The sequence below is a fragment of the Urocitellus parryii genome, chromosome X (assembly GCF_045843805.1).
Source record: "Urocitellus parryii isolate mUroPar1 chromosome X, mUroPar1.hap1, whole genome shotgun sequence".
Lineage (NCBI taxonomy): Eukaryota > Metazoa > Chordata > Mammalia > Rodentia > Sciuridae > Urocitellus > Urocitellus parryii.
The window spans coordinates 112,970,363-112,983,735 of record NC_135547.1 but is presented as its reverse complement, the minus strand read 5'-3'; the positions used below and the strand labels follow the sequence as shown (position 1 = coordinate 112,983,735).

General features: G+C 35.5%; 1 protein-coding gene across 1 annotated transcript in view; it reads left to right on the top strand.

Annotated features, from left to right (window-relative positions):
* The window catches only part of Pola1 (DNA polymerase alpha 1, catalytic subunit), a 291,393-nt gene that overhangs the window by 50,799 nt on the left and 227,221 nt on the right, over positions 1–13,373 (top strand). Inside the window, exons 25-26 of the mRNA XM_077793905.1 lie at positions 303–452; positions 879–1,001. Of these exons, the coding sequence (XP_077650031.1) occupies positions 303–452; positions 879–1,001 (273 nt within the window). The remainder of the gene's footprint in view (positions 1–302; positions 453–878; positions 1,002–13,373) is intronic.

Here is a 13,373-nt window from a genome sequence, read left to right as displayed (position 1 = left end):
GTTGAAGAGGATGGTAGCATGTGTAAAAACCCATCCCTTTAAATGAAATAAAAATTTGTGAGTAACTACAGGGGTGGGAGATATTGGGAATGACAGGCTGATAGAACACGGGTGGGAGGAAGGTGGTAGTGGGAAGGGCCATGGTCTGCAATCTGTTCAACTCTTTCTTAGGGAACGTTGATCTTTACTTAAAGAAGCTTTTAAAGATGTGATCATGGGGTAACGTGCCTACCAAATATTATTTTAGAATTTTATTTTACTGAAGTTTTACTCTCTGAAAATTTCTGTTGTGTGTTTATCAGGATGGAGAACAAGAACAAATCCCTGAGTTGCCAGATCCAAGCTTAGAAATGGGCATTTTGCCCAGAGAAATCCGGAAACTGGTAGAACGGAGAAAACAAGTCAAACAGCTAATGAAACAGCAAGATTTAAACCCAGATCTTGTTCTTCAGGTATATTTTTTCACTAAGAGACATCTGAATGAAAATTTCAGCTTTTACAATTTGATTATTTAGGAATAGTATATAATAGTACAAACACTCAAGATGCTATGGGCAAGCACATGTGCTTATTTTATTTGTGGGTAAGTTGCCATTCAAAAACACTAGACTGCCTCAGAATAGGAGGTACTTCTATCTGCAATGGGTGTATCTGTGCAAGATCTTTCTGAATTCTGGAAACTTTGGAGTCTATATATGCTTGCTTCCAGGAGGTTAGGGCATCATAGACCTTGGAGGACAGAGTATTTTAAGGGCTCTCTTTATTTCAGGGATATTGAGGGGTTCTTTTTCTCATTGGTGATCTAGAAAGATACCTAATGTAATTCTTAAGCATCTGCAAATATTATTGTTTGTCTTTCATCCTTGTGTGGCCTGCAGTATGACATTCGACAGAAGGCTTTGAAGCTCACAGCGAACAGTATGTACGGTTGCCTGGGATTTTCCTACAGCAGATTTTACGCCAAACCACTGGCTGCCTTGGTGACATACAAAGGAAGGGAGGTAAATCACGTAATCATATTCACATCTCTAAATATTAGAGTATTTTTAACTATACGTTTTGTAGTGTGGGAGAGACAAGTTTGCTCCCTAATTATCTAGATTTAAATACCCATTTTTTAGAAAAAGTTTAAGACATAGGCATTTAAATAGAAATTTATTCATTCATGGGTGGGGGGTAATTATTGAACATCTATGTGCCAAACTTTGTTCTAGTCACTGGGGATAGAGAATTAAGCAAGAATATAGGTCTCTGTTATTGCAAAGCTTGTATTCTTTCTAGGATGATGGGGGCAGGGAGACATGTTTTTGAGGCCTGGGCTATTATGAAGAAGATACTTTGGTAAAACAAACAGTAATTAAATGAATACACAAACATTAAAAACTAAGATATTAGGACAGAAGTAAATGCTCTGCAGATAATTAAAACAGGGCAGTGGCCTAGAGAATGTTTATATGAGTAGTTTAGATTGGTCAGGTTAGGCCTTTTTTGAAGAGGGAACATAAGGGAGCTAGTTTTTGGTAACGAGTTTAACTATCGGTATTTGTGAAGGAAAGGTGGGAGTCAGGAGGAAAGCCAATGTAGCCTTTTACTAAGGGATTAAGAGTTCCATCTTGTATGTGTTGCCTTTGAGATGAGTATTAGATCTCCAGGCATATTAAGTAGGCAGTTAATTGGGTGTGTAAATTCAGAATTCCAGGAGTATGTCAGGCTGGATTTATGTGGATGGAGAGTATCTGCTTTAGAATGATAGACCAGATACCAAACACATTTTAGGTACTATGACCTTATGAACACTATAAACTTCATCTGTTTAGTACTATGTACATGATTATTTTTGATTTGTAAAAGAATAGTTATGGTAAATATTAAATTCATTTGACTCTATTAAACTGCTATTTCCTGTCAGTGAATTTAAGACTACTCATTCTTAAAGGTGGTAGATAGTGGTTCTGGGTAGAATGCTTGTATTGGGGGTCTGGGCATGGAATACTCTAGAGCAGGGTTTGGCAAACTATGCCCTGCTGGGCCAAATCTAGCCTGCCGTCTATTTTTGTAAATGAGATTTTATTGAAACAGAGCCAAGATCATTCATTTATGTATCATCTGTGACTGCTTTTATGTGGTAATAGCAGAGTTGAGTAGTTAAGATAGAATCTTGAGGCTTAGCATAGATAGCTTTTACAATGTTGAGGTAAGTTCCTGTTATCCCTAGTTTTTCTAATGTTTTGAACATAAAGGGATGCTGTACTTTGTCGAACACTTTTTCTGCGTACACCATGGAGGATTACGCAGCACTAAACAATTACAAAATCATGGAATTTGCAGGGAAATGAATGGCACTAGAGCAGATTATGCTAAGTGAATCTAGCCAATCCCTAAAAAAACAAATGCCGAATGTCTTCTTTGATATAATGAGAGCAACTAAGAACAGAGCAGGGAGGAAGAGCAGGAGGAAAAGATTAACATTAAACAGAGACATGAGGTGGGAGGGAAAGGGAGAGAAAAGGGATATTGCATGGAAATGGAAGGAGACCCTCATTGTTATACAAAATTACATATAAGAGGTTGTGAGGGGAATGGGAAAATAAATAAGGAGAGAAATGAATTACAGTAGATGGGGTAGAGAGAGAAGATGGGAGGGGAGGGGAGGGGGGATAGTTGAGGATAGGAAAGGTAGCAGAATACAACAGTCACTAATAGGGCATTATGTAAAAATGTGGATGTGTAACCGATGTGATTCTGCAATCTGTATTTGGGGTAAAAATGGGAGTTCATAACCCACTTGAATCTAATGTATGAAATATGATACGTCAAGAGCTTTGTAATGTTTTGAACAATAAAAAAAAGAATCTTGCATGGCCTGCAAAGCCTAAATAATTTGCTGTTTGGCACTTTCAGAAAAAAAAAGTTTTCTAACCCCTGCTTTAGAGTCTGTATCAGCTCTGTCCAGTAGGATTTGAAGGTAATGAAATGTTGTCTATCTGTACTATCCAATACAATTGTCTCTAACCATGAAACCTGTAGCACTAACTGACTGAAGAACTGGAATTTTTAGATTTATTTAATTATAATTAAAATGAACTTAAATAGCTGCATGTGACTAGTGCTACTTTATTGGATAGTGCATATCTAATTAATATGAAACAAACATCAGGATGTTTAGAGTCATTCTTTTGTTGGCAGCACTGTCTTGGCTTAGGGCACAGCAAGGAAGGGCAAAGCTTGTATTGAATGCCAGTGATATGTTAGAACCTATTTGCATTGTTTTATTAAAACCACTAAGAGTCTTTTGACATGAGTATTAATGTCCCCTTTTGCAGAGGAAGCTAAAACCCAAAAGAGGTAAAGGATAAGTAGCTATTTTGAATTTGAATCATGTCTTTCTGATTGTCTTTTATGGAATTAGGGCTATCTCCTCCATATCAGAACATCTTTCATGACTGTGGTTCTGCTTTATATTCTGCCTCTTAGTTCTAGAAGGTCATCTTTTTTGATATTCATCATAAGACATAGACCTTTTTTTACATTAGAAAGATATAGATGTTTTAGGGACTAGTTGAAGTGAGAAAAGGATGTTTTCAGTTTCTTAGGCTAAGTTTACTTCAAAATTATTTAAATTTTATTTCTGTATATGTATCCAGTGGCTTCTGATAGAATACCATCTTATTTTTGTATTAGGAAATGCACTCACTATGCCCCAACTGGGTGATAATACATGGGTTGACTATTGAGATTGGATCAAGGTTACTCTTAAGTTTCTCACGAGAGGCAATAGTTGACAATTTACTCCCTTGGAGAGTGCCTCTTGCTGTTGGGAAATCCCTGTTGTTACATTTTCTGCATTGGCTCAGAAATCCACAAGCTTAAAAGGGCACTGTTGATAATGATAAGCCCCAAATTTGTCCAATGATCTCCCCCACTCCCCTAATCCATTGTATTTTAAGGGCAATAGTTTGGTTTAGCTAGATTTTTAATAGGGAGCTTAAGCTCAATTTTTGTTTTTCTGTTATACAAAAATATAACAACAAATTTTTACTAAATAAATCATTTAAAAACCCCTACTCGCCTCACTAAAAAACAAAGAATTTCGGACAAATGTAGAAATAATCATGTGATTTGAATTCTTTGTTTCTGTCCCTTCCCCCCTTATTTCTTTCAGTAAATCATGATGAATATTGCACCTATGGGAAGTAGGTCTTTAATATGAGGTTAATGAGAAATAATAATTATACAACTCCTCCCTGGAACTATTCTAGAAGATTCAAAGTCCTCTACACAAATTATTTGCTAAGATAAAAATGATTGTTAAAGTATTGGTGATAATTATTAGCAATAGCAGATGGAAATAGTCTATGTGATAATCTCTCTTTGTGTTTGCTAGAATTTTTCATATGTACTGTTAAGGCTGTGATTTTCAAGCATCTCTTAGTTATTAAAGGGATAACAATAGGTAGGATAAAGTGTAAAATGAGAGTCCTTTTAAGGAGATTTTGGAATACTTTCATAACTTATTAAATGTTTTTTTTTGGTGATAAGATGGAATGGACAAAAAAATAATAACTTGAAGAACTTATTAGTAGTTTGCTTTTAAATTCCTTATATTAAGGTTAGAGCAGAAATTAATTAGAAGGAAACCTGATGGCATACCTTTGCAAAAATAAAAATTTGCATTTGGAGATGGATTAATGCATAGTCTGGGAGTCCTTGAAGTTCCCCCTTCCTTTAATTTTTTAAGCCTATTTTTTGTGTGTTCAGTTTTGTTGGAATCATGCAGGTTTGGCTCTGGTGAACTAATAATTTCTGTAATCAAATATATTATGGCTGCTTGAGTACTCAGTAATTGCAAATTGTACTTTAAAAAACAGGTTTGTAATAAAAGTGCTAATAGTTGTGTCAAATGGGCTTCAATATTGTCTTTTCACAGGTGTGATCTTTCATCCTGAAACTCTCCCATGATTTTTAATTGCTCAGTGGTAGAGGATTAATGGTTAAGAAATTGTATGAGAGACCTTACAGTGTGAAAAGTTATTTAAAAATAATGGAAGTTAGTGTTTCCAGAGAATATGGAAACATTGTTTATAGACACTCAAAAGTGAATCACTATAAATACCATCTGTATTTGTATTTGTTCTCAGTGTATTGAGTAGAACATAAAAAAGAAATTGGGTCAGCCTACAGCACTAAGTGGGCATGTATATTTAAACTATAATGAAAACTTATCAGTTGTCAAGTGTCTGGTGTGGTAATTGAAGTGATTGTTCACTAGATGGCGATAGACACCCTAAGATCATTAATCAATTAAGTATTTTATTCTGTGAACAATAGCGAAGGCCATTTAGTGACTTAAATCTGTCCACATTTTAGACTTTTATTATTCATGAAACTATTAATAAAAGGTTAAAATTGTCCAAAAGATTATAATAGTCTAGTCTATTTAGTGTTTAAAATAATGATGATATTTGAATTGCAAGTTTTATTCATGAGACTAATTATTTAACTTATCATAGTAAGCTAATGCTTCTACCAAGTAACTAATATGTCTCTGACCATGGAGGCACAATATACTGTTCCCTCAGTCACAGTACTAGAAGCTGATCTAGAGAAAATAAGAAATGATTTTGATATATAATTTTGCTTCTTTGAATTTGTTATTTTTTTATTGAGGGATTTAAAACTTAATATATTTTTATAAGCATACTCATTGCATAATCCTTAGCATAATGGTTGTATTTGTCTTTATGGAATAATTAGTACTTACTGACATTGGTATTGTTTTATTTCTGCATTCTGTTATTTCTGCACTCTTGAGAAAATTATTTTTGATTTGGATTTCTCATTGCATTTTCAAGTGAGTGTGTGCTCTAATATTTGGGCGTAGAGTCCATGCATTTTCATTTCCCCACCCAGTAGGCTGAAATGAGTCCTTGCCAGCTTGTTTGCCAACTGACTGTAGCTTACAGTTGTGCTCAGAAATGAAATTTGTTCATCTAGAAAATGTGTCTAAATCCTTACATGCAAACATTACAATCTGGACTAAGGCTTTCTGGGATCCTCTTGGTGATATGGTAGCACTTATCAGGAGCCTTGGGAATGCAACTGGGACAGAAGGCTTTAGCCTTTGTTGATGTCAGTGGTAAAATAGAATCTTATAATTGTTAAGGGAGTCCTTCATTTTAACCTAGAATGTAGGTGGAGATTTTACTTTTCCAATCGTTTTTTTCTTAAAATTAGCCTTTTTCCTTTAAAATTAAAAGTAGTAAAATTTTATAGAGACAACTAAAGACCATTTTCTCTGTACCTTCTATCATTTATTTTTTGTCTTCCTCTAAGGTAACTACATTCTCAGGGTTGATTTTGTTGTTCTTCCCTATGTTTTTCTTTTCTTATTTTTTCCTTTTTATAAGGTAGGAGTATGTGTGCAGTTTAGTTGCCACAGAGATTGAGTGACCTGAAAGGCCTGAAACACATATTGTCTACCCTTTCAGAAAAAGTTTGGTGGTCCTGGTCTAAAAGATAATCATGTGTAACAGAAGAATAACTCTGGTTTTGAATATTGCCAGGCATAGTTGGTGAAATTGAGGAAATTAAAGGTAGGAAGAAGGAATGAAAACATCTTTTGGACATAAAACATACAAATTTTGAAATTTACTCATTCTTTGATTGTTGTATGTGAACATCTTATCAATCAAGTACAGCACTAAGGGGAGATCTGTGAGTACTGAAAAGTTTTATGTAACATTTTGTATGTCGTGCCTATGTGTGCATTTTTGGGGAAGAAAGTGCAAAGCATTTAAGAGATTCTCACATACTTGATGTGAAACTGGTAAAGAACTGTTGCTTCTTATATACATAAGCCTTAAAAATGTATGCTTTTGTCACCTAAAATAAAGAATTCACAGACCAGACCCATGGAAACCACATGAGTGGTAGGAAAGCAAGTTCTCATTCTGTTTCTAGAATTGTAATAGTCACTATTAAGACCATTTTTTATTTCAACTGGCCTATTAACATTTTGATTTTTTTTAAATACAAGATTTATGTGAGATTTTTTTAAAGAATAAAATGAGGGCTTAATATATTTTAGCAGACATATTTTATAAAAGAAAAAGTAATATCCTTTTTCAGTGGTCATAGATTACTTATCATTTTTTTTTTACTTACCACTTTTGAAGTTGTTTATAGTATAAAATTCAAGACCAAGGAAACTTTTCTATTCCCTTTAATTTTTTTTTTTACTTGTCAATGGACCTTTATTTATTTATATGTGGTGCTGAGAACTGAACCTAGTGCCCCACACATGCTAGGCAAATGCTCTACCACTAAGCTACAACCCCAGCTCTATTCCCTTTTTATTGTCATATTTCAGGAACATTTAGATTCTCAATTCTTTGCATTTCTTCAGATCTGATAATGCAGTAGTATTCAGTTTTATTAATTTATATTCTAATAGCTCAGAATTTGTGGTGATTCAGATGGAATAAGTTGAAGTACTTAGTACAAATTAATAGTTATTTTAGAGGCTTGGTCCTTGTCATTTGTCATTAAATTCTATAGAAACAACTTCTGCAGTCAAGTAAGTGGCATTTTAACTGCAGATCATTTATATTGATGAACTTGTACTAAGGAACATCTCCATTTTCTTGTCCATTTGTCTGTATCCTTTCTAAAAATTGATGAGTGTGATGTTGCTAAATATCAAGATGAGAAGAAGAAGCTCCACTTGGGAAACAACCCATGGAAGTCCAGTCCAGGTTATGATAACTTAGACTTTAAATAATTTGAGAGAAATGCAGTGACCAAAAATTAAATAATGCATACATATTTATTTTTATATATACTTATTGTCATAATGCATAATCATATAATATATATATATATAATAGTCTATTATATAAACATATAGTCTTTTATTATAACACCGTATTACATTTATAGAAGTAAATGAATTACACTTAGACCTGATTTGAAATACTCTTTATGCTTGAAACTATTTCTTTCAAAATAGCCAAAACTTTAGACTTGAGACAAATTTAGCATGACCTTATCCTTCTGTCTTAATAGTTGGAAACTAGCACCTCCAAGATATCTGTAACATTGACCTCTGTGTGTCCTTAGGGTTTTGGACTTTGAAAGGTCTAAGTTTAGGTGGACATAAAACAGTTGATGTTAGAGACAGCTGGGAAGAGAAAGATAGGCTCAATTCTTATCTTAGATCTCTGTGAAATGGGCTGGGATCTGTGTGCATAAGAGAAGAAAGCTTCATCAAAGACCATTTAGATGTATTTCCCTTGTATTTACTGAAGTTTTTGAATATATCTCACCTGAGCTTGGGGAAATTCAGGCATGGGCCCATTTGCAATGGTGATACATGTCTCTGTCAGAGAAGGAGCAACCCCCCTCCCATATTATACCACTAGATGTCAGAGGTAGTAGGAGATGGTCCCGGGGTTATGGGTTGTCTTCTCCAATCTTTCAGAATCTTTTGTCAGTACTAACCTTCAAAGTTCTAGGGCTTCCTTTCATTAAGGAAGATGGGATTTCCTCACTCTCAATCTAAATTTGCACCTTTTTTCACCTATACGTTGGATTTTTTATTATTATATTTTAGAATGGATCTGCACAAAATTAGTATCAGTACTTAAATTGCTTTTTTTAATTAACAAACATAAAAATAAAAGGAAAGCCTATACTTCAAATTATTTCTATATTTTCTAATCTCCACTTCTGTTTAATTGTTCAGGGATCATGCTTTAGATGTTTGTCTTTGATCTTGGCCTGTGCACCATGCAATAGATGTTTATTTGCCTTACCTCTGGGATGATACTCACCTACATGTTTTTGCAGTTATAGATGGGCATATGTGAGATGATGAATATTTTTAACAGAATCTTGGTATGGAAACCTATTTTTAGTTTATAAGAATGGACAGGATACTCAGAATAAGGAAAAGGATAGTTAAACATTTGACTTAGGCACTCTTATTTGAGAAGGCAGAGGCATTTTGTCCTTTTAATTACTGAAACAATTGGAAATGTGGCTAAGGCTGAGAATATAACTACTATTAGACTTTGTGTTGATGCCACTGAGCACTGCTGAGGTAAATTTTCACTATATTGACTCCAGTCATATAGATTCTTTGGAAATCTCTTCCTTTCTTCCCCCAAACCTTGTCAGAATGAGTGACTTTTTGTTAACCCAAATTCATTCCATTCTCTACATACGTGAAAATTTTATATGAACCTATTTTGGTATATGTTTCTTTTCCACAAGCTGCGTGTTATTTGACAGGTGTTCTGAAGCTCCTTGCTTTGGCAATGAACCAAGATGACAGAGTAGTAATGATTTTGAAAGTGCCATTCCCTTCTTGTTAAGAGACAAAAAGTGTGAAGTTATTAACTACTATTCACCAGTGGCATAGAAACTGGTGTACGCTTTAATTGTCTGGTTATACAGTCAGTCTGCATAGGTTATTTCCAGGATAAAACTACTCTAAGAGGAACATACCATATAACTTCACTTTTTCTCCCCCTGTATCCATTTTTCTCTTTCCATAAATTGTAAGTAACTGGATTGAAGAGAAAGAATTGCTAAAAATTAAAATACTGACCTTTTCTCCCCCGTAGGGTTTCTCCTTTCTCATCTGCTCAGATATATTTATGAGTGGCATGGCAGCTTTTGACAACCTTGCATATTTCCTCCTCCCCAACCCCAAATGAATCAGATGCCCAAGTGTTTGCATCTGCAGTGTATAAGATTTTACTACACTATTTCCCTACTTTAGCCATGCTGGGTATATTTATTGCTAATTGGAAGAATTTACTTTTGTCAGTGCTGTATGGTGGCTCGAAGCGTATAGTCAGGCACATTAAAGGTATATCCATGTCAAATTTAAAAACAAAACAAACTTGCTGGGCTTATGGCTTAGGACTGATTAACTGAGGGAAAAATAATAGAATTAGCTCTTTCTGTTTGTGTTTCATCATGTTAATGAGCAGAGTAAGCCTGTGTCATTTCACCAGATCATAAATACTATGTAAAATTGCAGTGACCTGACTTTGGTAAGTTGTAGGAGTTTTGGAAGTTGGGGAGAATAGTTTTTTTGCATATATATATATATTTGTGAAGAAGCTGTTTGATTTTAATCCAGAGATTCCTGAGCCCTGTAGTCATTGTTTTAGAGATGTTGTCCCTCCTTTGAAATTGAGTGCTACTCTTGGATTGTACAGCTCTCTTTTTTCCTTTTTATTATTATTTTTTGTGGTTGAATTAGTTTATATCCCAATATTAAACTTCAATGTGTCAGTCTCAAAAATCTAAACTTTTTCTTTGAAAATTCCCTCTCTTTTGAAAAGCAGTCTGAAATGGAATGTAAATGAAAAGTGAATCCCTAGTCACATTTTTAAAAGGACAGCAAAGCATGAGTGATTTCCAGAAACAGTTTATATGTAATCTTTGGAATTCTTCTAGTTACTAATTCATCCTTACAGATTGATGCTTATTTTTCTGTTACCTATTTTTATTGGCTTTTTTACATTTAACAAAAGCTTTGATGGTTTGAAACTAGTGATGAGGCTGAGTTGAGTAAGGGTGGGAGTAGAACAAAAGCTATTAGGTTTCTTTCATAATTTGGATTGTCAGACATTTGGCTATATTTGTTTCAGTTTTTTTTCCCATGCTGATGTAGTGGCAGGCAACATTTTCAGCCCTGTGCAGGAGGGTGGTAGGGAGAACAGTTGGGGGTGGGTGGGGAAAGGCATAAGCTCATAGGCTATTAATAATGTACATTGTTCTTGAGACCACATGTAATATTTCTGAGCAGTGGCCAACAGGGAAGGGTACATGTTCTATTTATGTTGGACTGCATGGCATGATGCAATGGACAGCTGATAATTTAACCACAGAAAAAATCTGGATATTTCTTCTTTAATCGTGTCCTGATAGGGCAGAGAAAATAATTTGTTTTCAGCAGACTGACTTAGAGACAGTGAAAATATTTAATTCAATTACTGGTTCTTGCCTCATAGCCAGAAATTCTTCAAGTAATATTTGCTGAGTGTGTACCATGGAGGGAAATGGAGACAAATGACATTGCTAGTGACCTGCCAGCTTGAGATGAAAGCCTTAGCTAATGATTCCAATAAAACTAGAGCAAGAGCTTGGAAGACCAAACTCATGATTACTTACTAGTAAACAAGGGAAAGGATCTTCTGTAGGTACAAAACCACATGGAAATGCCAGCATTTGCACTGGAGAAGGCCCTAGAATAGACAGCAAGGGTGCCATGTTCACCCACTCATTTGCTTTGAGCATGTCATTCTTCCTTGTCAGAAGATGATAGTGTCAGAGGTAACAGTGGGCTTCAGTTACAAAGTCCTTAGCATAGTGTAGTCCTTCTACTATTGTTTCTTAGAACTACCCAGAGGAAGTGTTTGTGCAAGGCATTGAGCACCTACTAGGTATCAGGCATGGTGCTGGTATTGGAGAATTGATGGTAAGAGTAAGTATTCAAGGATTTTGTCTTCATGGAGTTTTCATTTTGGAAAGTGAGAACAATTAATCAAATGGCCAAGTGAATATTTATGCCATTCTGAAGAAAATACGTGCTAAGAAAAGAAACATAAATTTCTGAGTGCTGATGGCAGTGGAAGGCCCTTGACCTAGAATGAAACAGGATTCCAGAACCCATAGCCCTTGAGTCTGCAGAGTATGGGCTGGAGTTAATTAGAAAAAGTGTTGTAGGACAAGCATTCCAGGATGAAAGATAGCATGTGCAGAGGCCCTTTGGTGGGTAGAAGCATTATGTGGCCAAGGAATAGAGAGAAGACTGATTTAACAGGATTGTACTAAGGAAGTAGGGAGTGATGTGAGACGAGGCTGGGAGGTGGCCACAGTCAGGCCATACAGGCCTTGCAGGCCATTTTGAGTAAGGGGCAAATGTTAATGGGTTTTATGTGGAGATGAGAGCGATTGGCTTACATTGACATTTTGAGAACATCATTCTGAGTGAATTGTATGGGTCACAGTGGATGAGGGGAAACTGATTAGTAGGTTGTTATTAGAATATTTCAGGCAAGATATGGTGTTAGCTTGGCTGATGATAGCAATTGGGGTGGGGGGAGAGGATATAGGCATGAGAGAGATTAAGAGAGAAATATCATCAAAACTTGGTAATAAATTTGATGTGGAGTTTTGCATGTGAACAGTATGAAGGTCAGCTCCTGGATGTCTGATTTGTGCAGATAGATGGATGAGGTGCCTTTTACTGAGGTAGAGAAGACTGGAATATGACCAAGTTTGGGGCAGGGAGAGGGAATAATGAATAGTTTGATCTTGGATGTGTTAATTTTTAAAAATGGTATTAAATTTTTAATTGTTGCATAGTAATTGTACATATTTATGGGGTACAATGTGACATTTCAATACATGTATACAATATTTAATGCTCAGACTGTGGCAATTGGCATATCCACCCCTGCAAGTATTTATTTGTTTGTGGTGGGGTTCCTCAAAATCCTCTCCACTAGCTATTTTGAAATATTCAATTAATGGTTTTCACTCATTATTAACCTACTGTGTTATAGAACATTAGAATTTATTTCTCCTATCCAACAGCACCCTGTTAAGGATATGTTAAGTTTGAAGTGGCAGGATACAAACTTGTGAGTCATTGATATATAAGTGGTAAATTAAGCCATGGAGATGAATGAGATTATTTTGGGAGAGAGGAGAGAGTGGAAGAAGAATGGGTGTAAGGATCCTCAGCTTGCTGAAGGAGAATGAACCTAAAAAGTAGGTTATAAAAAGTAGCCAGAAAAGTAGAAAAGGTAGCAACAAGTGGTGTCATGGAAGCCAGGAAAGAGTGTTTCAGGGAGGTGTAGTAGGCAGCTTTCAGGAAGAGACAATAATGATAGTTTTGAAAAATTTGCACTGAATTTTGCAACAGGGAAGTGATCAATGCCTTCAGTTGGTGCTATTTGAGTGCAACCATGGTGGAAAGGTTGAATTGTTATGGGAAGATATAATTCACAGTTTATCGATGAGAAATTTGAGGCACAGGGAGGTGACTTGCAGAACAACTTTATTAAGTGGCCCAGGAACCTCAGACTCCCTGCTCTAACTGTTCTGCCTACCACCTCTAGGCTCCTGGCTTACCAGCTAAGCATGTAGACTGAGGCAACAAACATAACTCTGTTCTGCCTCTGTTGTTTACCCAGTGGTAATCCATGTCTATTTAACCTCTCTTGAGCCTTAGCTTCCCTCTTTTTAATAATGGTATCTACCCAATGGGATCGTTGAGAAAATTAAATGAATAATTGTGCTAATGCCTTGTTACATGTGTGATACATAGAAAGTACTCAGTAAATGTTATC